The sequence below is a fragment of the Leishmania mexicana genome, chromosome 21 (genome assembly GCF_000234665.1).
Source record: "Leishmania mexicana MHOM/GT/2001/U1103 complete genome, chromosome 21".
Lineage (NCBI taxonomy): Eukaryota > Euglenozoa > Kinetoplastea > Trypanosomatida > Trypanosomatidae > Leishmania > Leishmania mexicana.
Window position 1 is genome coordinate 233,185 of NC_018325.1, and position 24,316 is coordinate 257,500.

The 24,316-nt window shown below is 60.5% G+C and overlaps 4 protein-coding genes and 1 pseudogene across 4 annotated transcripts, besides 1 other annotated feature; all 5 read left to right on the forward strand.

Annotated features, from left to right (window-relative positions):
- Positions 1-1,798: 1,798 nt before the first annotated feature.
- On the forward strand, positions 1,799-4,150 carry LMXM_21_0780 (conserved hypothetical protein; the record flags this gene model as incomplete). Its single annotated transcript, XM_003875270.1, has 1 exon — positions 1,799-4,150. The coding sequence occupies one exon, from the start codon at positions 1,799-1,801 to the stop codon at positions 4,148-4,150; it is 2,352 nt and encodes a 783-aa protein (XP_003875319.1).
- A 1,873-nt stretch (positions 4,151-6,023) lies between these two features.
- LMXM_21_0790 (putative small GTPase) lies at positions 6,024-6,890 on the forward strand (the record flags this gene model as incomplete). The annotated part of the gene is made up of 1 exon (XM_003875271.1): positions 6,024-6,890. The coding sequence occupies one exon, from the start codon at positions 6,024-6,026 to the stop codon at positions 6,888-6,890; it is 867 nt and encodes a 288-aa protein (XP_003875320.1).
- A 1,065-nt stretch (positions 6,891-7,955) lies between these two features.
- Positions 7,956-8,492, forward strand: LMXM_21_0791 (annotated as a pseudogene).
- Positions 7,956-8,492: a sequence feature.
- A 2,080-nt stretch (positions 8,493-10,572) lies between these two features.
- Positions 10,573-17,334, forward strand: LMXM_21_0800 (conserved hypothetical protein; the record flags this gene model as incomplete). The annotated part of the gene is made up of 1 exon (XM_003875272.1): positions 10,573-17,334. The coding sequence occupies one exon, from the start codon at positions 10,573-10,575 to the stop codon at positions 17,332-17,334; it is 6,762 nt and encodes a 2,253-aa protein (XP_003875321.1).
- Positions 17,335-18,795: 1,461 nt separating this feature from the next.
- LMXM_21_0810 (putative methionyl-tRNA synthetase) lies at positions 18,796-21,039 on the forward strand (the record flags this gene model as incomplete). The annotated part of the gene is made up of 1 exon (XM_003875273.1): positions 18,796-21,039. The coding sequence occupies one exon, from the start codon at positions 18,796-18,798 to the stop codon at positions 21,037-21,039; it is 2,244 nt and encodes a 747-aa protein (XP_003875322.1).
- Between the last annotated feature and the right edge of the window lie 3,277 nt (positions 21,040-24,316).

Sequence of the window (24,316 nt, forward strand, 5' to 3'; positions counted from 1 at the left end):
CTCCAAAAGGGCACGCGGTTGAACTGCTGCTGGAGGCTGCAAAGAATGTCACGGACTCCCCTTCCCCACGACCCTGGTTCAACTTCGGTTGAGCGCTTTATCTAAGTGAAACCCCTCTTGCTCTTCTCCTTCCCGGCTTCACCCATCTGGCTCCCGTGTCTCTGTATGGCTGCATATTGTTTTCGACGTCTTCTTCATCACTCAGCATACACCCAGACACCGCTGTACTTATGCGACCAAGTTCTCCCCTCACTCGCGAGCAACAAACAACGCAACGAAAGCGAGAGGCCTAGCATCCGAGGCTGCAACACACGTCGGGGGCCTCACGAACAAAGTTCCCCCCTCGGGTAAAGGTCGACATACAGAGAGATGGTACGTTACACAAGCGCGCACACCGCTGTTTGACTTGCATGTCAGCATTTTTTTTCTTATTTTTCGTTTCCATTCATCGATACAATTTCCCGCTCACACGCAAGGTAGAGAGAGAGCGAGGGGGAGAGGGCGATACGACGTGCCAAGCTATCTTGCTCACTCCACCGGTTGTTGCGCGGGGCACGACGTAGTTTGTATCGGCGATAGGTTGCTCTTCTCTCTCTCTACATACATACACATGTACTACACAACATAGACGGTGAAGTACAGGATATAGAGAAGCGTTGGAAGTAACAGAAAGCACAGCACTAGAGTGATCAAGGACGTGCAGGAAGGGGGAGAAGGAGGCGCCCGAACCGTCTCTCCATTTGCGCTGCATCAGCTCCCGATTTCTGTCGAGGGATTATCGCATTTTTGGCGTCCTCATCTGTGGCAGGAGCTTGGGAGAGAATTCAACCCCTTTCCTCCCAGCCACTGTCCTGCAGAAGTGGCTGGCATGCGTGAGGAAGAGCTATCCCGTCGGTGTACTGTCCGACTTGTACAGCCCTTCGTTGACGGTGACGATGGTGGGGGTGACGATTTGGCATTCCGGGCAGCGGCGACGGCAGTGCGGTCTTTTACGCCGAGGGACCAGCTGGCATCGAGTTGCACGGCATCGCAGCTGACCCCGATTCAGCCACCGAAATCTCGAGCTGGTGCTGGCGCCGACCACGCACCATCCCTTAGCACATCAGAGACGCTGCCATCTTTTGCGTTTTCACCGGAAGTGAGGCCGTCTTTCTCCACGCGCGCCGGGGGCTCAAGTGGCGCGAATGCGCCACCCCATGTGCTCACCGTCTCCTCCTCACACGGTTATCGTCCGCGGGATGGAGGGGTGTCATCAGCTTCCTCTTCCGGTCAGCCGGTGCCGTCGTCAGTGGATCGGCTGGCGGCACTGTATCAGCAATTTCAGATGTCTCAGGAGAGGGACTCGCATGCGCCGCGGAGGGGCACCGCCGGCAGGTTACGTGAGGCAGTCACCCCCACACCGGCCAGGCAAGAGGCGTCTGCTGCGCCTGTGCGCTTGTCTCGGCAGGCCTCGAGGGGGGCTGCGACTGTATATAGTGGAGGGACCGACAAAGAGAAGCCAAACCGCATTGCTTCCAGCGGTAGCTCGTCAACACCAGCCCGGCTGCCGCGGGCTGCGTCCGAAGGCGATGAGGCGCACGTCGTGCACCAGCGCGAGGATCTTTTGAAGGCTGAAGGCGGAGATTCACCAGCACGGTGGACGCCAGCGCCTCTTCGCACGACAACCGCCGCCTCTGTTAAGACGTTTACCCCCTCTCAACAAGGTGCCGAGGCGCCGGCACTATCCTCGCGTGCGCAGCCAACCAGGACGACTGTGGCGCTGCCGTCGAATTTGTCTGCTGCGGGCATCCCAGGGTTGATGCACATTGCTGCTCGTGTGTGGGCAGCGCTGGGATTCTTTGAGATGCGCTGGGAAGAGAGGGCGCGGTCGGATGGGGGAGAGAGGGTGGAGGAGGTGTCGCCCTATGCTACAGGGCCGTCCAGCCCCGAAGACGCCGAGTCGTTTCTGTGGGGGCTGGAAGAGTACTTGAGCTTTTACCGCGCGGACTTGCCGGGCCCATCGGCGGCGGTGCTGGTAGAGGTCACGGCGCTCCTCCGCAACGGGCTGTGGCGCGTTCTCTTCAACGCCGTCTTCTACTGCCTCACCGTCCTTGACAAGCACCGACGTCGCCGCGGCCCCCTCTCATGCAGGGAGACTGAGGTTCAAACTGGTGGCGCGGAGGACACGTACGAGGTGGTGTACTCGTCGTCAGATGCGGACGGCGAGGATGCAAAGGAGGCCTCGCTGAATCGTGAAGTACCGGTGCGGTTGGTGTGGAAGTACCCGGGTGAGTCAGACGAGGAGCGCCTGGCGCGCTGCGTGCGGGACCCTTTGCCACCTAACAGCCCCCTGTGGTCTGGGTCACCCGCCGCCGCCTGGGGGCGAGAGGCAGAGTCTACTAGTATGCTGCGCAGTGATCTCCACGGTATCCAGCGACCGTCGTCTCGATGCCCGCTCGATGAGGTCTATGGCGGGCGTCTGCGCACCGCCTTGCCGATCGCTGACTGGTACTTGGTGTTGCGATGCCTGGCCCAGGTGGGGTATCGACGAGACGTCTTTTACCTGCAAACACCATTCGACGCGTCGCCGCACGAGCTCATCCTCGCTCTGCTATGGCTGACGCAGCGGTACAAGATGCTAGCAGTCGCTGAGTACGTGGAGTTGAGCCGCCGGTACGCCTTCTTGCTTCAATACCACGTGAATGATGCGTTTCTGTACGGTTGTGCGGCGACCGGAGGCTCACCACGGCCTGCGTGCACCACAGCGCGTGAGAGACTTCTCTATCAACTGTCACATGCCTCAGCTTGGCCACCCGTGAGCTTTGACGAGAACGCGACGATCGCCGTACGTCTTGCCCAGCTCGAGCGTTGCTTAGGCAAAGCGACTTCTTCTGGTGGTCGTGGTGCTTCAGCGCAGCTGTCTGTGCCCACCGGCCCCTCTGCAGCGTCACTGCACGTGCGGCGCCTCATGGCAGTCCGGCGGCTCCTCGGACTTTCCTTCAACCGACTCCACCAGGCTTTGCAGCGTCAGGCTGAGCAGGTCACCCTCCTTGGTCTCCACTCCCCACTCGATGCGCAGCTGTGCCGTAAGCAGCATCACGCCCTGTACGAGGAAGTCACTGCAGGCCTCGCTCACGTGCAGGCAACGGAGGAGCGGCTGCAGACGGCGGCGGACAACCTCGCCAAGGCAGGCTCGCTTGTGGCGTTTCTTCTGCGGTACGAGGAGTCAACAGTGTCCGCGGAGGAGGTGCTGTTGGGACTGGAGGAGGACGACGCTACGTGGCTGTCTCACGACGACCCAGCGGAAGGAGACGCGAGCGACACGGAGGCGACGCTGGCGAGAGGAAAGCGCAGAGAAACAGAGGCCGATCGGTGGCGCCGTGCGGTGGGGCGTGGCAAGCTGCCCGTCTCGCAGTCAGAGTCAGAGCACGCCTCAGCAGCCTCGCTCGCTCAAGCCGTTTCGACATTTCGAGCCACCCACGTGAGAGCCACTCTCACTGACACGTGGAGGCGACTGCTGCGGCGCAGTCACGTCGCGCCGCAGACGGTTCCGGCGGAGAGCCTGCGCTTCTTGTTGGATACCGAGGCGCAGCAGGTGCAGGAGGCCCGCGTGCGAGAGAACATGCGATATCGCTACTCTCTGCAGGCAGCCTTGGCTGCTGAGCTAGCGGTGCTCGGGTATCAGACTCAGCAGCGGCGCCACCGCAGCCATTCCCGCAGTCCTCTGCGGAGTGGGGACGGTGGCGCTGTGAGCTCAACGAATTTGGCGGAAGGGATGCGGGGTGTGGATGGCAGCGTGAGCATCGAGACTCGACCTGTGCAAGTGGCGCTGCCGCCGCTGGACCTCGTCACCAACGCCGGCATCGCGTTTGGGCAGCTGCGGTCTGAAGAGGCCGTCTATGGGTCGGTGACGCTGGGCAGCGCGGAGCTACAGCTGACGGAAGTGGGTGATCCATCGGGAGGCTCGACCACTTCGGCGCGCTTGGAACTGGAGCGTCTGCAGGCCTGGGAGGGGCAGTTGGATGCCCAGCTAAGTGTACCGGCGCAAACGGCCGCTCGCATGGAGTACTGCAAGGGAGTCCTGCACGCGCTGTACCATAAGTATGGCCTACGTATTGCCACACCTGTCGCGCAGAAGTCCATCAGCCAGCTGCTGCCGAGTGTCAAGTGAAGGTCCATCTTTGTGGGCGCGGTGGATACCTGTCTGCGTATTCGCACAGGTACATACATATACGTGTGTGTGTGTCAATGCACATGCATGTATGACATGAAAGAGTCACAATGCGCCTGCACCTGGTAAACAGAGGAGACGACTAACAGCGCAGGTGCGAAACACGGCCACGCATACGCACGCACGCACACGAAAAAAAAACGTTAGCGGTGACGCAGAAGAGGCGTCGCGCGTTCCACTCTCCCGTTCAAGGAAAAAAAGGAAAGACAAGATTACACAACGCTTTTGGACGTGTCCACGTCACTGCCGCACAACATTCGTCGAGCTCCACTCTGCCCCCGGTCTGTCACAGGCCCAACCTCGCGTGGCGCGATGGCAGCCGTAGACGCACACACAAACACACGCACCCGCCACAGCAATGCCCCGACCCAGCCGTCGGAGAGCAAGGCCGCTGCCTCAACTCGCGCCCTCGCCATGCCGGCCGCCACCGGGTGCGTCTCCCCCTCGCGGTGGCGCCCAGGCTCCCCACACCAGTGGGCGGTGTGTGAGGGCCGGGGGTGGGAGGCTCCCGCGTCACGGTGACACCCTGCTCACCATGGGGATAGTACAGATAGTGCTCACTGTCGCGGGTCACTCCGATGCAGCGTCATCCAGGGCCCCACCGCCAACACCAGCAGCGATGCATCGCTCTGACCTCCCTCTCCTGCGGCGTAGGCACCTGACCCCGTCACTACCAGAAGTGGTTCTGGCGTTTGGCAGGGGGTGGGGGAGGAGGCTGCGTGGCTTTCTCCAGAGAGAGGGTACTGAGGTGCCACGCGCTGAGAGGGGTGTGGCCCTCCCCTGCCATCAGGTGGGCATCAATAGGAGAACAGGCGTACACAAAGTTTTTATGTTTCGAGGGATGAAGAGAGGCGCAGTACATGATACCGCTGCTTCTTGTGTTCACCAACAGTGGGACCACTGACAAGACATGCTCATCCGCACGTGGGGCGTCCGAGAAGGGACTCTTTTCGCCCAGAAACCTCTCTATATGTTGGGGATGACGGGAGAGGATGAGGTGGCGCTAGAGAATGCGCGTTCTCCGCCTGCAAAGCATTCCACCAGTGCGCATCTTCGAGCCCTCGCCGTCCTCTCTCCCTTTTATCCCTCCCTGTTCTCGTGCATCCGCACCTAATGCCGCCCCCTCTTTCCCTCTTCGCGCTGTCGTTCTCCTCCCTGGTCACCACCACCACCGCTTGCGCTCCAGCTACGTGTTGTACTCTTGCTACTTTCGTTCACATACCCACATCCGTACCACGGGATACACGAGCACCGGAAAGAAATCAGTAAGCTTCTTCCCGTGTGCGCGAGTTTTTGGGCGCTTGCCTGTATTCGTATTGAGTAGGCGCAAGTACTGTACCTATCCACCTGGCAACGAGTTCCCGTTGCCGTCGCCGAGGCGACTTCAAACAGCGGCTGCTCGCTGCCGTGTGTGCATTGCTGTGGCCGAACTCGCACGACGTGGGCTTTTTGTTTTGTGGCTTCTTTCGCATTGACACGCCCCCCCCCCCACACACACACAGACACAGACACACGCATCTGAACTGCTGCTTCCCTCTGCCTGTCTCACTCTCTATCTCTTTCCTCAAATTTGCTCGGCTTAGTCTGCTTGCTCGCGGCCCCCTACCGCGCTCCCCTGCCCGTTTCTCCGGTATTGCTCCCCCTTTGTTTTCGTTTTCTTTCCTCTCTTCTGTTTGCCCCCTTCCCACACTCCTCCCCTCCTCGTGGCGTTCTCTTCACGCACACGTACACCGTCCACCGTCCATCTTATACATTTTCTGTGCAGGTGTGGTGCGGAACACTTTCGCCTCCCTCTTCCCCCTCCCGTAGTGTGATGGGTGCGAGAATGAGGGAGCTCAGTTTCAAGGTTGTGCTTCTCGGCGAGGGCCGTGTTGGGAAGACGTCGCTGATTTCGCGCTATGTGCACAACGCGTTTGATGAAAAAGAGGCAAGCACGGTGCAGGCGAGCATGTACAGCTCCAGGGCGGTCCCCATCAATGACCCTAGCAGTGCCCCCGGGGCCATCCGAGAAGTAGACTTGGCGTTGTGGGACACGGCGGGGCAGGAGCGTTTCCACGCACTCGCGCCAATGTACTACCGTAACGCCGATGGGGCCATCATCGTGTACGACGTCACCGATGCTGACACGTTGCGCAAGGTACGCACATGGGCCAAGGAGCTCTACGCCGTTGTGGGGGAGGGCAACATACAACTCGTTTTGTGCGGGAACAAGGCGGACACCCCGTTGGCAGAGAGGGAGGTGAGCGAGGGCGAAGGGGCGGCTATGGCGGCCGAGCTTGGCGCCTCGCATTTCTTCGCAAGCGCAAAGACGGGGCAAAACGTAGCGGAAGTGTTCAGTGCGATGGCGACACAGGTTGTGCGCAGTCGCGAGGCCACCGGGATGGGGGTTGGTGTTGCTGCTGGTAGCAGCAGTGGCAGCAGTGGTGGGGGTGCCTACGCTGGGATCAGGGGTCGCACACCGTCACGCTCGCGTGCACGGCGCGGGCTGATGGTGGTGACGGAAGACGGGGAGGCGGTGACTCCAGGCCGCAGCTCCCCGAGCGAAGGTCGCGTGTACGGCGGCATCACCCCACCCCGGGTCCACCGCTACGGAAGCAGTGGCACCAACCAGGCCATCACACTTAGCGCCAACGGATCCCCTGACGCAGCGGCGACGGCGAAGAGGAGCGGCTGTTGCTGACAGTTTTCTAACGAGTGTACGTGACACTGCTCTCTTCTCTTTGCCAGCAGTTTTCCCTTCCTGCACTACCTTGCTCTCCCGACTCCTCTTGTGCTCTTCGTCTCGATGATAAGCGCACCAGTGAATCTGAGGCCTGTGTCACACATTTGTATCATTATCGCCCCCTTTTTCTTATGTGCCGCTGCTGCTGTTGCCGCCACCGCCGCCGCGTGTTTAAGTGTGTGCGTGTGTATGTGCATGTGCCCTTGCTGATCGCACTGCTACACCGACACACAGGAAACTGAAGCGATCACAAAAACGACGACAACAGCAGAGGCACAGTATGAATACCTTGCTGCTTCCACCCAAGCCAGGGCCCCGAATGGCGGATATCTCCCCCTCCCACCCCCGCATGTTCCTCCCTCCACCCATTTGTGGAAGGGATGCCTCAATGGACGGTGCTTACGCGCCGGCTCATCTCTCTCTTCCGGTACATTTCACCCATGAGGTCTGTGCGCAAAACCTTCAAAAGACAACCCCCTCCCTCCCCTCCTCCTCTCTTGGTCGTCTCACGCGGCACACCACCGTACCTTCACACGCCTAGGCCGACACCTCCCCCTCCCCCTTACAAAGAGAGAAAACGATATTAATTGCTGAGGCTCTCTGTCTCTGTCCCTATCCAGCCTTTTGCCTACACACACGCACATAAACACCGCCACCACCCCTCCGGATTTCGCAGGGCCATCAGTGTCTTCCCCACCCTTCTGCACATCATCTCTGCCATCCCGACGCGATGCCAAAGTGCAACGCTGTGTTGGTGAGGCTGAGGTTGCACGACGTCGCTGGTCGTCCAGCCGTAACGATGTAGGAGGGCGGTAGCTCGGCATCCGCACGACAAGGGCTGATTGCCTCGGGAACGGCGGGGAGGCCGACTTCATCCTCGTCCGCTGACGTCCCTGGAGGAGGGGGGGGAGGAATCGACTGGTCCCTCGTGCAGTTCAGCGACGCACGCAACACGTGCGCCACGATCTCGCCGGTTTGCTCCAACGGCGGACACCCTTGCCTGCACTATCGCGGCGCGTCTGACGCGGTCTTCGCGACGGACGAGGAGCTCGACAGCGTGCTGAATTGCAAGCGCTTCCGCCACACCGGCCCAGGCTTGCTGGAGGCGGCGGCCAAGGCAGGTGGCGTGGTGACGCGTGTGTCTACGTGATCCACCCGAGCGAGGGCACGCTCGACGTCCTCACGCTGCTTCTGCTCTACGTGGACTACTTCACGCTCATCCTGGAGGAGGCCGCCTACATTCCCAGCTCTGACGACTCCATCGAGGTCGAAAACTTCTTTGCGCTCAGTGTGCGGACGGGCGTGCTGAAGGGCGGCGTGTGTGGCTTTTACCTGATCAAGCGCGACAGCGTCCATCATGTGCCAGCCTGTGTGCTGCGGGCGTCCGACTTCATAGGCAACGGGGACGCCTACTGCGGTAACTTTATCGGGGTCTGGCGCGCGGCTTGTCGGAGGTGGGGAGGGTTGCCGAATGGGCTCTGTCGTCGGTGCCCTCGTCGCGAGGGGCTTGGGCTCGGATGCCGGGGTGATGGAGTGGGGAAAGACGTAGCAGGGTACTGAGAACTACGGCCAGATGGAGTAAGTGGACGCAGCCGTTCGAGAAGAGGAGGTGAAGTGCACGCAAGACGGACATGGCAAGATGCGCGCTCTGTGGGCCATACGGTGGTGGTGGTGGTGGGAGGGGGGAGGACGTGTCGCACCCATTCCCCGACGCAGCCGCGCCACTAGTTTTCTCCTTTTCCTCCCAATTTCCACTGTGTCTTCTCTTGCGCCGGGGCACTCTGGCGCGAACATCCACGCACATACCCTCTGTATCTACGTGTGTCCCCTTTTCCACACGGAACAGAGTCAGCGAGAGTGAGGTGAATGCAGTCTGCACACACGCACGCGCACATAAGCCTCATACGCGCGGATGGGTGTGTCTTGCGCGCTTATGATGCGTGGGTATTTGTTTCGCTCTTTCTTTGTCCGTCTTTTTCCCTTTCATTGGTGCCAAATCTACTGCAGCGCTCCCCTGCGCTTCTCTCTCTGTGTGTGCCGTCGTGAAGACGTGAGAGGACTGGATTGACGGAACTGAACGCGTTTGTGTCCTTCTCTTGGTCAAGCCGGGTACGCTGCCAAGGCAAGCACGGCTTTTGTGGTCGTTGTTGAGGTCGATGAGATCGTCCCCTTCATCTGCTTGGGTAATCGGCAACCCTCCGCTGCGGGCGCCCACGCATACGACTGAAGGCAGCATCAAAACTCACAGACACACACGCAACTCATATCACTTGAACTCCAGTAAGCTGCCAAGCCCGTCAGCGCCGCTGCGTGGACACTGGCACATGTCTTGGGCAGGTACTAGCCCTTCCCTCCTCCCCAAGAATCACATGCACTCATCACATGGTGTTGGGAGCCCCTCCGCATCACCTGCGCACACCACTAATTGTCGCTCCCATGTCCCCCTCCCCTCTGTCTCTGAGCACATTGGCCCATTGCACCATCCTACCGCCATCTCTGACTCGCTTCTCCATCTTTCCATCTCCCTTCTCCCTTTGCGCACTTCTGCACGACTCCCACTTCGCTTATACCTCCTTCGTGCGCACCCACAACCACACCGGCGCACACGCGTGTAGTAGTAGTAGTATAGCTGCAACGCCGTGTCTCTCGTCTCCCTCCCTTTTGTGCTTTCTTCGCCTTTTCGCTTTTTATCATCGACGCAGAATTGTGTGTGCTTGTGTCCCACCCTTCAAGCGCAAACGAAGTGGGCAAGAAGTGCCCCCCTTCCTTTTCTTTTGGTAGTTGTTTGGGTCTCTCTCTGTGTGTGTGTGTGCCTGTGCATCCGTGATCACCGTCTTCGCCTTGCGTCTGTTGCCTGTGCAACGAGGCCAGGACACCCCTCCCCCTTCTCCTCACGTCTCCGCCCCCCTCCTCTTGTGGAGGAAAGGGCAGTGCAGAGTACAAAGCGCGCGGGAGTAAAGAAAGGTGTTCGTAGCACAAACGACGAGACAGGGAGAGAGAGAGAGGTCGACGCTGTTGCTTAACCCATCCCCCTCCTCCTTCCCCATCCCCCATCCCGCGTGTGAGGGGATTCCCTTCGCCTTTTATATATTTCTGTTGTTTTCTGCATTTTTTTTCTTCGTGTTCGTTCTAGGACGTTGCTGCTGTGTTGTGGCGTGCTCTCTTCGTGTGTCTGTGTGTCTGTGTGTCTGTGTCTGTGTGTGTGTGTGTGTCTGTGTGTGTGTGTGTGTGCTCCTCCCCTCACCTCTCCCCCATCTCGTTTCACGTGCGTTGTTTTTTCAGCTGTTTTGGTTTTATTATATATATATATTTCTGGGTGCGCCGTCTGTATTTTGTTGTTGTCGTTGTCGTCATCCTGGTGCCATAGAGGACGGCGCGTGCGCGTGCGTGTGGGTGCATCTATCACACATACGCACACGGCGAGAAAGAGGGAGAAGCCAGGAAGGGCGGCGTGCGATCGACTCGGGGGCGGTGGACGGACGTATTCCACACACGACAAAGGGAGAAAACGGAAAGGGGGGCGACAAGCAAGTATTGTCGTCGTCACGGGACTCTCCCTCCTGTCTTTTGACGTGTTGCCTGGATTCGCCGACTTCGACAGACCCACACCCGCGCCGACGCACGTACATAGGCAGGTGAGATGTTGTATGATCGCGTGAACGACATCGGGAGCTCGCAGGGGGAGGCGATTCGCTACATCCTTGGTGCCGTCTCCAAGAACACCGTGCAGACAACACTGACGACGCTAGAGCAGTTCTGCTTCCGCTCCGTTGAGCTCCACCGGTACACAATCAAGGCCACGTGCACGGCCCTGCTGGCAGCGCGGAGCGATGAGCGGGGACTGCTGGCATCTCGGTTGGTGAGCGAGGCACTTGGGCGGCCGAACGGGCTGACCCTGGTTGCCTGCGCCCTCGACGGCTGCTCCTCGACCCTGACGAAGGAGTCCCTCACTGCACTGATGACGAACGACCTCAAGTTGTCTCCCATGAAGCAGATGCAGATGGCTATGGCACTCGTGCTTGGCGGAAACGCGATGGTCAAGTCGGCAGCGACGGATATACTGGAGGACTTCAACGTGCCGCAGGCGGCCCTGAAGGAGGACGATGGGGGCGTGCGTGCGGCGGCGCTTCTGTCACGGCAGGTAGGCCTTGCCCCCGAAAACCTGGACGGTCAGCTGGCAAACGTGTGCCACACGGTCGCGTTGCCGAAGCCGAAGACGGAGGTGAAGCCGCGCGTGAGCGTGGCGGGCGTCCTGCGCGAGCTAGGAACGGGGTGTGTGACGACGCTGGCGGACTCGCGCGAGCTGCTCAGCATTTTTCCGCACTCCTTCACAGAGCGCGACGGCGCCGAGGTGCTCGCCTTCTTCGCTTCCGCGGGGTCGGCCGTCAACGACAGCAGCACGTACGCGTCCCTCATGATGGCGTCAGGGAAGAGCTCGCCAAAGAACATGAGCGGCACGACGACGCTCGTGAACGCGATGCCGCTACTCGACGCGCTTTGTGAGGGGAGCCCGAAGGGCTTCAACTGGGACCTTGTCATCCGGATGCTTGACCAGCCGGATGGCGAGCCGTTCCGCGTGAAGCACATCTCGGTCATCTTTGACGCCTACCACCGCTTCCAGCCGGACAACGAGTTCCCGTCTGTGGCGTTGTTTCTCGGCAGGTGGACGAACACGCTGCGCCAGCGCAGCGTGCTCGAATATATCTTGCGCCACCCCGACAAGGTCAATCGCAAGCCGCTCGCGATAGACGCCCCGTCGGAGGTGTTGCCAGCGACGAAGCCGCCCGGCGTGACGACAGCCGAGATGGACTTATGGCGCTCTACGGCGTTCATGGAGGCTGCCGTGCACGTGGCGAGTCGCGAAAAGGACTTCGATAACGACGTGTTCCGCCCCGCCGCGGAGAAGCTGCCGCTGCTTTTCTTGTACAGCCTCTTCACGGGCAACTTCCAGGGCACGGTTAAGCACTTCACGTTCATGAAGCATCTGCTCAAGGCTCATTGCCCCTCCCTGGACCTCGTGTCGCAGCACATTGTGCCCGAGATGGAGAGGCGGGGCCGACTCAGCACCGTGATCGGCGTGCTCTCAGACCTGACGGAGACCGCTCCAGAGCGTCTTGTGGATGTGCTGCAGGTGGTGTTCAAGTGCAAGTCTGCCGCGAAGCGCGTACTCGACGAGAGCGGGAGCCCTCGCCTCGTCACGGCTGTCGCCATGTGCATGGAGGAGGCAGGTGAGTCGAGTGACAAGTGGCTCCAGCGCGCGCTGGAGGGCAAGCTGCACTTCCGCGCCAGCTCCACGGAGAACCGCTTCGCCGTGGCCATGAACATCATCGAGGTGGCTGAGATGCTCCTGGAAAAGCAGCTCTACACGGTGAGCGCGACGGCGGCTCTCAACGCCCTGCTTGCCTCCCCGCTGAAGGAGGTGCTGAGGAGCGTGACGGACTGCGCCAAGGTGCTGCTCGCCTCGACGGACTCTCTCTTCCCCGACGACGTCGAGAACGAAGCACTGGAGTTCTTCAAAAAGATGTACGCCGCTGGCAGCACCGCGGCTGCCATTGCCACTGTCGAGAGCCTGCTGAAGAGTACAGTGCCACGCGACAAGCAGCTCTATGCGTGCATCGTGGGTATCATGTTCGACGAGACGTCCGCCATAAGCTGCTACCCACGCAAGGAGCTGCAGCTGTTCGCCGAGTTGTACGGCCAGATGATCTCGAAAGATCTGCTGCCACCGAACCAGCAGCAGCGAGCGTGGGGTGTCCTGCTCCCAGCCGTCGCGAAGCCCGGCAACTACGCGATGGAGGAATACGGTATTATCGCGCTCGAGCAGGTGAAACCGCGACTGCCGGACTGGCCGCAGTACGGTCGCGCTCTGCGCTACGTGCGGGACTTGGATTTCCGCGTTCCCGGCATCGTCGCCGCCATCAACCGCGGGATCAAGCAGGAGGACGCCGCTGCGCGTGGCGGCGCAGCGACGTCGGCGGAGCTCGGTGAGGGAAGCCCAACCTCGCCAACGTCCCCGAGGCAGCCTGGCTCGCCGAACAAGGCGCTCGCTGCCATCGACCCCGCCATTGTGTCGGCGGCGTCATCGCAGTCGAAGAAGTTCACGGACATGGCGGCGGCGAAGCTGCACACGCTGGACATCGGTACCCTCGTGACGAACGCGAACGTGACGGCCCCGCCGCGCGTGATTCAGGAGCAGATCAACTTCCTGATTGGCAACACCGACGTGCGCAACCTAGAGAGCAACGCGACAGAGCTGTCACAGTTGCTGCGGCCGGAGTACTACGAGTACTTTGCGGACTATCTGGTGGTGAAGCGTGCCGCGCTGGAACCCAACTACCACTCTATGTACATTGAGCTGATTGCGAAGCTGCACTCAAAGGACATGGAGCGCGCACTGCGCAAGGCCACTATCGGTGCTGTGCACCGTCTGCTGAGCTCACAGAAGATCGGCACCGACTCGAGCGAGCGTATTCTACTGCGCAACCTTGGCTCCTGGCTCGGGAGCATCACGCTGGAGAAGAACATCCCCATCTTGCAGCAGGACCTGCACTTCAAGTCGCTCCTTTGCCAGGGCATTCGCGAGGGAAAGCTGGTCCCGGTTGTCTCGTTCATTACGCGCGTTCTGACAAGCTGCGCCAAGTCGCGCTTCTTCTGCCCACCAAACCCGTGGACGATGGCGCAGCTGGTGCTGCTGATGGAGATGTACACGCTGCCCCACCTGCGCGTGACACTGCGCTTCGAGCTGGAGCTGCTGCTGAAGTCGCTGGACCAGTCGATGCAGGACTTGGCGCAGTACATGCGGGCGCATGCTTCCCACGCCTCCACCGAGACACGCCTGCGCGACGTGTACGATGAGATCAACATCAACGAAAGCCCTGACTTCCGCGTCGGTGAGGATGAGAGCAACGTGTCTGCGGCTGCCGTCGCAGCGCAGCCGGCGCCGGCTACCGCATCACCGCCGATGCAGCAGTCGCAGCGCAGCAGCGCTCGCCCACTGCAAGCCAGCGCAGAGCCGTTCCAGCCCAAGGACAAGGCGCAGGCCCCGCCGTCCGAGGTGAGCCGTGTTATGCAGATGCTGAACAAGCCAATCCGCCCTCCGATTGGTATCTCACTGAACTGGGTGTTTTCCACGCTTAGCGATCCCGCCTTCGGCAACAACGCCCAGCGTCTCACTGATCATCGGCTCGAGATTGTTGCACAGCTGCAGGCCGTGGTCGACGAGGCCGTGAGCTACTGCATGCAGCGCAGTGTTGCTATCGCCGCCCGCACGACGGAGAGGCTGGTGCTGAAGGACTATGCGCGCGACCCGTTCCCCGATGACATGCTCGTCGCTGGCGATGCCATGGCCCGCTCACTGGCATCTAGCTTGAGCTACGTGATGGTGCGCGATGAGCTGCCGCTGCTCCTGCACCGCTCGATGACGAACCTGCTGGAGCGCATTCTGGCCCCCTACACACCGCTGGAGCACAAGGCAACAATCCGCGACACCCTGGTGGCACGTAACCTGGAGCTGTGCATGCGTGCAGTGGAGTACAGCGTCGGTGAGGAGGCGGCGACGGCTACGAGCCGATTCCTATTCGACGTCGCGCGCGAGAAGGCCAGCGCCTTTGCGGAGCAGGAACCTCTGCCACTGCCGCCAGACCAGATCGAGGCCGCCGAGCTGCTGCGCGTCATGGGTGAGGCGCTCGTGCCGTCTGGCCGGATGCCGGCCCCGCAGCGGGATGTCTACGATGACTTCTACAGCTGCGTACCGCCTGTGGCCGTGTTCAACATGGTGCTGCGCAGCGTCGAGGAGGCGGTGTCGCGGTACCATTCGAACGAGAACGCCCCGCCGCTGGACTTTTCGCAGCTTGACGCCGCCAGCCAGAAGCCGAGCGGGCTGACTGATGACGCGCAGGCCCCCATCCGCCTGCACCTGGGCCGTCTCATGAGCCTCATCACGGAGGAGTCGAGCCCCTACTTCCTCAGCCCTATGCTGAACAAGCTCATGTCCCTCGCCGTATCGACGGAGCGGCTGACCAAGCTGGTCAACAGCAGCGCCAAGAACGCGCAGGCCGGTGCTGCTACCGCCGCCGCTGCCGCCGCTGTCACCAACCCCGACGGCACCCCGAACGCGGCAGAGGACCCGGCATGGCAGCAGGAGGCGCTGCGCATCTCCGCAGCGCTGCATCAGCTGTACCTGCGCATTGTGCTGCGGTGCCGCGAGTGTGGCGAGGAGACGAACCGCGACGAGCTCACGCGGCTGTTCCTGCGCCACAGCCACTGCTACTCCTTCTCGAAACTGACGACAGACCTCATCCGCATCAAGGTCCTGAAGTGCAGCGAGTTCGATGAGGCCTTGGCGAAGGCGCTGACCAACGGCACGTCCAACTACGTCACCTTTGCGGGTGACATCATTACCGACGTCATCATCAAGGAGAAGCTCGTGGCGTCGAAGGACATGCGCCGCACGCTCATGGCCCTCGACACGATTGCGCGGACGCGAGCGCCGCGCGCCGCGCCGGCGGCGCCGGCACAGACGCTTCCGTCGTACGTCACGGAGCCGCCTTTGAGCAAGATCGTGCCGAGCCAGATTACAAAGCTCCTCGTCCCGTGCGACTGCGTCCGCCCTGGCGAGGACGAGGCCTTCCAGAAGGAGGTGGGACATCTCATGAATGATTGGATCACGGTGTGGTCGCAGAAGAGCCACCGCTACGCCGAGAAGCGCATCCCGTCCGTCGTATTCGTGAAGACGCTGCAGCAGCGCCGCATGCTGGACACGGCTCACCTGCAGACCTTCCTGAGTCTGGGCGTCCGCTATTGTGTGGAGTACTACGCCAACACAATGCTTGCGATGGAGCGCGCAGACGGCAACATCACGAGCGAGACGTTGGTGGGCACGCGGCCTGGAGGGCCGCCAGGCTACCGAACTCCGTACACCGCAAAACCCTTCGTCATGTGCGACGGCTTTGTGGAGCTGGTCATGGTGCTGCTGCAGTGCTGCTCGCTGCGCAACGAAGCCTCGCACGACTTGCGAGCCGAGACCACGCTCCTACGCCGCGTGCTGGATGCTGTGACGCGCGTGTTGACGGAGCACCACAACTTTGTTGCCAAGGCTCGCCCTGCCCCCGCGTGGACGCTCGCGGCCGATGAGCAGTTCGTCCCGCTCTTTCAGCAGCAGCCGTATGTGCGCTTGCTTAGCAACCTCGTATACTCGCTTCACCGGCTGGAGATCTCGACGACGCGCGCCATGTCGACGGAGTTCACGAGTGCCTTCCACACGTTTTTGCGCCGCGTGCACCCCATGGAGTACCCGGGCTTTGTTTTTGGCTGGCTGGAGATCCTGTCGCACCGGCACATCATCCCGCGCTTTATGAACGTGCAGTCGATGTGGCCCCACTACGTCGACCTCCTCGCCGGTGCCATGATGTTTGTGAAGTTCTTGACCAAAGGCAACCGCATTTCCCCGAACGGCCTCGTCTTCTACAAGTCGCTGCTGAAGCTTGTGCTGGTGCTCTTGCACGACTACCCGCGGTTCCTGATCGCACAGCACTACCCGCTCTGCGAGGCCATTTCGCTCTCGTGCGTGCAGCTGCTGAACACGGTGCTGTGCTCCTTCCCACCTGACAAGCGCCTGCCGGAGCCGTTCCCTCACGTCGACTCCAACGATCCAGCGATGCTGCAGGTGCTCGACACATCCGTGCAGGAGGCATGCATCAAGGTCACCTTCACCACCTTCAATGTGCAGCCGCAGCTCCTGGCGAATCTTGAGATGATGGTCACGAACGATGATGCTCCAGTCAGCGACAGTGTTCTGACAGACCTTCTGAACGACCTGACGCAGGCATCGGCCAAGCGCAGCCTCATCAACGCCGTGGTGCAGCACATGGCCATCGTGTATCTGCGCACCCACGACAACCGCATCCCCGCGAACTTTGCGAAGTCGAACGTACTCGCGTGCTACCGCTTCTTGTGCAGCCGCCTCAACACGAAGCGTCGCTATTACATGCTCGGCGCCTGCGCCAACCAGCTACGTTTTCCGAACATTCAGACGAACTTCTTCGCGAATGTGGTGCTGAACCTGTTTCTGCCGTCGCCGACGGTGGACGCGCAGACTCAGACCTGTGTGCAGGAGCAGATCACGCGCGTGCTGGCGGAGAAGACGGTGATTGTGCAGCCGCATCCGTGGGGCGTGCTCAACACCTTTGTTGAGTTGATGCGCGAGCCCAAGTACAAGTTCTGGGAGACCTCCTTCATTCACTACGCCCCCCTCGACTCCATGTTCACGAAGCTGCACCACACAGTGCACACGCGGTTGAGCAAGGCTGGCAGTGGCGGTGCCGCTGTTCTCGACGGCGCCCGAGCCGATTCGGCCAATGCCGCGGCGACCACCTCCGGCATCGGTGCCACGCCTTCTGCGTAGTGACAGAGAGGACCTCGTGCGCGACGTAAGGGGTGCGCGCAACGTCGCCTCGCTCCCCTCCCCAACGCACACGAGGGCGGCCATATGGAGCGCATGGAAGGGAGCGAAAAACGGGGAAATTTATCTCCCTAGCTCTTTGTTGCTCGTCGTCGTCGTGTGTGTGTGTATGCGTGTGTTGCCCTCTCTCTTTTTTTTTTCGTTGTCGTGTGTTTCCGTATTGTCCTTTCCGTTTTCGGGTCCCGCGTCTCGACCGCGTGTGGACCTCGGCTCCTCCCCTACTCCCCCTACTCCTGTCCCTTCTCTCTCTCTGACGTAATCGTTGTGGGCGCTGATGTCATTGCGGATCTTGTCGTTTCCTCCTCTTCTCTTCTCCCCCTTCCCCTCCTCCGCCCTTTTTTTCATTTGTCTTTGTGTGGTTAAAGTGGTGCGTTGGCGTGGGTGTGGATGTGTGCTGTGCTGTGTCGCTCAAACGTGTCTCCTTGCCTTCCTTGATGGCGGTGGCTGCGATGGCGGTTCTTTGAGCGCTTTGTAAGTACATCTCCCTCCCTCCCTCCCTCCCCCTCTCTATCGGCTTGTGCGTGGTGTGTGTGTGTGTGTGTGGTGTGTTTCTTGGTTTCCTCCTCCGTATTTGCCCCATCCCCTCCCCCGCCAACTTTACATGGTGATGCGGCCGAGCCCCTTCTAGGATATAGCGGACCCCCGTGGTGGCGACGGGAGCGCGCCGGGCAGAGAGAGAGACGCGGGCACAGAGAGATAGACACATAGAGGGAGAGAGCGGAGCGGGGTGGGTGGGTGGACATTCTCGTCATGTTCATCGACTCCACCCCTTGCACACATACCCTTCCACTTTTTTCTTTAGAGCAAGAACAAACAACAACATGGACAGCGCGCCATGCCGCACATGTTGGAGGCCGTCTGCTGGTCCTCACACGCGCGCACACCGGTGCACATATGGCGTGTGCGTCTCTGTGTGTGTGTGGGGGGGGTATAGCGGCAGGCTCCCCCTCACTCTGCGTGCATGTATGTACGCGTGGGTGGGTGCGCACGTATGAGGGGCTTCCATTTTATAACCATCCCATTGCCCCTCTTCATCTCCCTCTCTCCCTCTCTCCCTCTCTCACGCACACGCACACGTTTGAGTTGCACCCGCCTTTCTTCCGCCAAACGGCCCTACCCCTTTCTCGCTCTCCATTCCACCGAGGCCGTTGCGCATCCGCAAGAACCAAAAGACAACAGAGAAGAAGAAGAAAAAAAAAACGGCGAGCGCAACTGAATAGGAAGCCTCTTCCCCCGAGAAGTAAACGGAAAGTAGTAAAGCGAGTCGAAGAAGGGCACACCGGTACGCCTGATCGTGATAGTCACCATCGACAGAAGCCGCAGCAGAGATACCAAGCACCCCTTCTTCTTCCGTTTCTCGGTGTGTATGGGTGCGTGCTCTATCCTCCTCCGCTGTCCGTCATAATGTTCAAGTTTTTTACAGAGAAGGCGAATCATCAGGCCCTCAAGGCCGTGCTGTGCGCCATGTTTGTGCAGAAGCCCCTCGAGGTGACGCTGGGCAGCACCTACAGCACGCCGTACCTTCAGCTGCCCAAGTCGGGGGCGCTTCTGTACAGCTGCAATGAGGCGGCGCGTCTTCTCTGGAACACGCACGCCGCGCCGTCGCCCGTCGACACCTCGCTCGAAGGAGAGGCGGAATGGCTCGAGTGGGAGTCGACGGTGCTGACGCCAGCCTTGACCCCCCTCTACACGCAGCGACGCATCACAGGTGAGGCTGAGGTTGCCCTGAAGAAGCTCGACTCCACCATCGAGGAGCACCAGGGTACCGTGGCGGTGAAGGGGTCGCCGTCGTCCAAGTCTTTCCTAGTCGACAGTGTCCTCTTCGCGTCCCTCCTGCCGGCCCTGTGCAAAGATGGGCTGCTCCCCGCCGCGCAGGCGGCGAGGGTGCCACATTTGGTGAAGTGGTTCCAGGCTTTCCAGGCGGAGCACGCGGAGCTGATTGCCTCTGCTTTCGACTTGCTGTCGGTGCAAGAGTGTGGCGACTTCTTGCGGGTGCCGCAGGCGTACGAGGTGAGCCCCAAGAAGGGGAAGGTCTTCTTCGCTACGACGCCGATCTACTACGTGAACGCGTCGCCACACATCGGCCACGTCTACAGCACGCTCATCGTCGACGTTCTCGGCCGCTATCACCGAGTGAAGGGAGAGGAGGTGTTCGTGATGACAGGTACGGACGAGCACGGTCAGAAGGTGGCCGAGGCGGCGGCGAAGCAGGGGGTATCGCCGATGGACTTCACAACGAGTGTGTCGAGCGAGTTCAAGCAGTGCTTCACGGAGATGAATTATGACATGAACTACTTCATCCGCACGACGAACGCGACGCATGAGAAGCTGGTGCAGGACATCTGGAAGAAGCTGGAGGCGAAAGGGGACATCTACCTCGGCAAGTACGAGGGCTGGTACTCGGTAAGCGACGAGTCATTCCTGACGGCGCAGAACGTGGCGGACGGTGTGGACAAGGATGGAAAGCCGTGCAAGGTCAGCCTGGAGAGCGGCCACGTTGTGACGTGGGTGGAGGAGGAGAACTACATGTTTCGTCTTAGCGCGTTCCGCGAGCGTCTCCTCAAGTACTTCCATGAGCATCCCAACTGTATCGTCCCGGAGTTCCGCCGCCGCGAGGTGATCAAGACGGTCGAGAAGGGTCTCTTCGACTTGTCCATTTCCCGTAAGCGCGAGTCCGTCATGAACTGGTCCATCCCGGTCCCCGGTGATGAGCGCCACTGCATCTACGTGTGGCTGGATGCCCTCTTCAACTACTACACCGGAGCCCTCACCCGTGTCGCGGCCGACGGCACCGAGACGCTGGACGAGGACCACCACACACTGAACCGGTGGCCGGCCGACGTGCACGTGGTCGGCAAGGACATCCTCAAGTTTCACGCCATTTACTGGCCGGCCTTCCTCATGTCCGCGGAGCTGCCGCTGCCGGAGCGGCTGGTGTCGCATGGGTGGTGGACCAAAGATCACAAGAAAATTAGCAAGTCGCTCGGCAACGCCTTCGACCCGGTGGAAAAGGCGAAAGAGTTTGGCATCGACGCGCTCAAGTACTTCCTGATGCGCGAGTCGAACTTCCAAGATGATGGCGATTACAGTGACAGGAACATGGTAGCCCGCCTGAATGGTGAACTCGCCGACACGCTCGGCAACTTGGTATCGCGCTGTGTGGCGCCGAAGATCAATGTGAACGGTATGTGGCCGGAGCCCGCGGAGTACAGCGAGAGCGACAAGACGCTGATCGCCTCGCTCAACAACCTGGCTGGCACGGTGGATCACTATTACTGCCTACCTGACATTCAGCACGCGTTGATTGCCATCTTCGACGTGCTCCGCAGCCTCAACGCCTATGTGACCGAGAACGCACCGTGGAAGCTGGTGAAAACGGACACGGCGCGCCTCGGCACAGTGCTGTACGTAACGATGGAGGGGCTGCGCATCTGCACCATGTTCCTGCAGCCGGTGATGCCGCAGAAGGCGAAGGAGATTATGGACGCGCTCGGGGTGCCGGAGGCGGCGCGCGCGGACATGGAAAACTACCTATTTGGCATCGTAAAGCCGGGGACGAAGATTGCTGGCTTGGCGGAGGGCCAGGTCATCTTCCAGAAGGTGACACTCCCGGCCGAGGAGGGGGAGCGCAGTTCCAAAGGGCAGTAAGAAGGGCACGTGGGCTTCTCCAGCCTGCCATTGCGCGCCCCGCAGCCGCTGCACCTTCGTGGAGCGGGCAGCGGGTGGCGCGGTGAGAAAGCAACGACGACTTCTATGCTCGCAGACCATTCACTTTGATAACAAACAGCAACCCCCCAAACGAATGAATACCGAGAGCAAGGGTAACAACAACCCTGTCTTGCACGGCTGAGTGATGGTCTCCGCCCGCGGTAACGTGATGCGAGTTACACGATTCATGTCCAAACAGGGCTACCAACAGCCGGATGCGCGCTGCACCACCTGACGTGCTGCAGAGGTGGTTTTGCGAGAGCAGAAAGCGCATGTTGTGTGCCAGTCTGAGCTCGTTTTTTCTCTCATATCTTTGTCCCCACCCCTCCCACCGTGATGGCGGGTGAGGGTGTGGGGGAGGGGCGAGGGACGCACACGCACCCCTCTCAGTGCGTGGCACCTCAGGGACCAGTACCCTCTCTGTGGGAAAGACAGGCAGCCTCCTCCCCCACCCCCTGCCAAACGCCAGAGCCACTTCTGGTAGTGACGGGGTCAGGTGCCTACGCCGCAGGAGAGGGAGGTCAGAGCGATGCATCGCTGCTGGTGTCGGCGGTGGGGCCCTGGATGACGCTGCATCGGAGTGACCCGCGAGAGTGAGCACTATCTGTACCATCCACATGGTGAGCAGGGTGTCACCGTGACGCGGGCGCCTCCCACCCCCGGCCCTCACACACCGCCCACTGGTGTGGGGAGCCTGGGCGCCACCGCGAGGTTGGGCCTGTGACAGGGGCTGGAGGGAGGTATGTGTGTGTGTGGAGGTGGAAGGGTGTTGGTGCTCACGTTGTGCGGCAGAGAAATGGGTAGGTGAGGCAGAACAACAGCCGAAAGATGCCTCGTTCTCTCTCTTGGCCCGTGCACGCCTTCGGTCGATGGACTCGGCGCATGTGTCCGTTATATTCTCATCCATTCTGTGTGACACATAGCTGATTTGTGTTTTCGATTCTTTTTTTTTGTGTGCGTGTATGAATGTGTGTGTGTGCGTGCTTGGTCTCTCACAAGCACGCACACACAGATGCGGGCGGCTGTGCTTCGTGGGAGGGGCGATGTCCTCCTCGCCCCTATCTTTACTCGCTCTTTTCTCTATATATGTGTGTGTGTCTGTGTGTTCGACATGTTACACGTAACGGCGGAGTCACCGAGAGCAGCGGGGCATGGAAACGGGGGAGGGAGGGGGGAGGCATACATGAGAGGAGAAGCGCTAATACCTTGCGCACGCGCGCATGCACATGTCCCCAACCCCCCTTACACGGTGCGAGTGGCCCGTCGTTGTCGTTTCGCCAAGAAGACGCAGGCGCTCACCAACGCGCGCATACACGCAGGACTGAAGTCCGAGACTATGGCACAGGCGTTTGCTTGGAGTACGTCGCATTGTGTGCTCCTCCTCGTGTGTGTTGTTGTGTGCGCGTGTGCTTGGAGAAGTGGGCGCACATGAACGGCTTCCATGTCTGCGCCGCCCCTCGCGATTTTCAACGCCACATCCCTTTCCCAGTCAATGACAGTCTTTCCGCCTACTTATCCACAGAAAAAAAAGAAAAGCAGAGCCGTACGTCACGCTACGCCACGTTTTATCGCCAGCCAAGCGCCCCCCTCTCTCTCTCTCGGTGACCTGTGCAGTTGTGTGTTCGCACGGCACACGTGAAAAAGCGGAAGCCGCCACGGCCGAAAGCGGTCCGTTGAGGTCCTCTTTCCCAGGATGCGTGTCGGCGTTTCCATTTCCCCTTCTTGGCCCCCGTTCTTCCTCCTCTGCCCATGTCACCGCCGCTCTTTATCCTTCCGGTCTTTCCACAGATGGAGTGTCCGCCCCTCCACCCCAGGTCTGCAACGGCAGAGGGGCAGAGCTGCACAGGCGCTACCCGGGCAAAGAGGCACTGGACGTGGACGTCTTCTCTGCACAATGTGTAGGCGTACTTGCCACTGGAGGTGCACGGCGAGTTGGTTGTAGAATGGTGCAGGGTCGTTACCGGGCAGATTCGCGAGCTGCTGCAGGCGTTGAGCGGCAGACTCTACAGCAGCAAGGATGGGGCACTGGCGCACGTCGTACCGCGAATGGCCGGCACTGCCAGCCCACTACGCCGTGCCGGTGTGCTGTCACGCTTCGCATCGAGTGCAGTGCACGTCGTCTCCGAGCTTTTGATGCACGTACAAGGTTCCTCGTTTGTAGGCACAGCGCAGTGAAATGGCAGTACCGGCAGCGCTGCTGTAGCCACTCAGTTCATCCTTTAACGCAGGCCACTCGATCCTGAATCACCGCGTGCGCGGACGACTACCCATAACTACTGCACGTCGGCCCTCCCCCCGTTTCAATGTACGTGCGCGCCGTAATTGGCCGATGCGACGGCGGCGCATACCCACGCTCTCTCTCATGCGCAGACGCTTCGGGCTTACAGCCGGGGGCAGTCGTTCCGAAGGTCGCGCGCTCGTCTCGGCCCCTTATCCGCTTTGTTTTGCTGTGTGTGTTGTGCTCGGTGAGGGCGCGAGGTGCTCTCGTGGCGTGTTTGTGCAGCGGCACGTCTGAGGGGTGTAGTGTGCCTTTCCACGTGTTCGAGTCAACCCCCGCGTACGACCTTCACTGACACACACACACACACGCAGCCGCTGATGATGATGCGTGTCAGCGAATCATGTGCACCTGCTGCTACTCAACTGTGAGAAGGGAAACACAAAAGAATAAGCTCAGAGAGGAAGCGGGATGCGCGACGGTGCAGGCCACATGCGCCTGGGCACGCTCAAGAGCGGCACGTGAGGACATCACTCACACGGCTTTTCCCCTCTCTCTGTCTCACTCTCTTACAGACACACCACAGGGGGTGCATCTCAGCTGACGAGGCGCGAAAACGCAACCTGTGCAGCGACAGCGGCGGAGGCGAGTACAACGCCGCACCCCCTCCTCCTCAAACCAGAAGCCGACGTGGGTGACCTACAACGCACATGTCGCAGAGAGAACGAAACACCAAGATGTGCTGGGCCCTTTTATGGGGTATCCACCCGTGCGCGATGCTGTGTGCCCTGGTCGTTCTCTCTTCTTCCCCTGCCTCTCTCCTTTATTACATCTGCCCATCCATCCATCTCTTCCCCTCTCCCCCTCCCACCGGTCTCGACTCGTGCGTTTTTCTGCCTTCGGTCCGTTGTTCTCTCTCTGTGTGTGTGTGTGTGTGTGTGTTTGTGTGTGCTGGGACAGCTGAGAAGCGCTCCGCACGTCTCACCTCTTCTCCTTTCT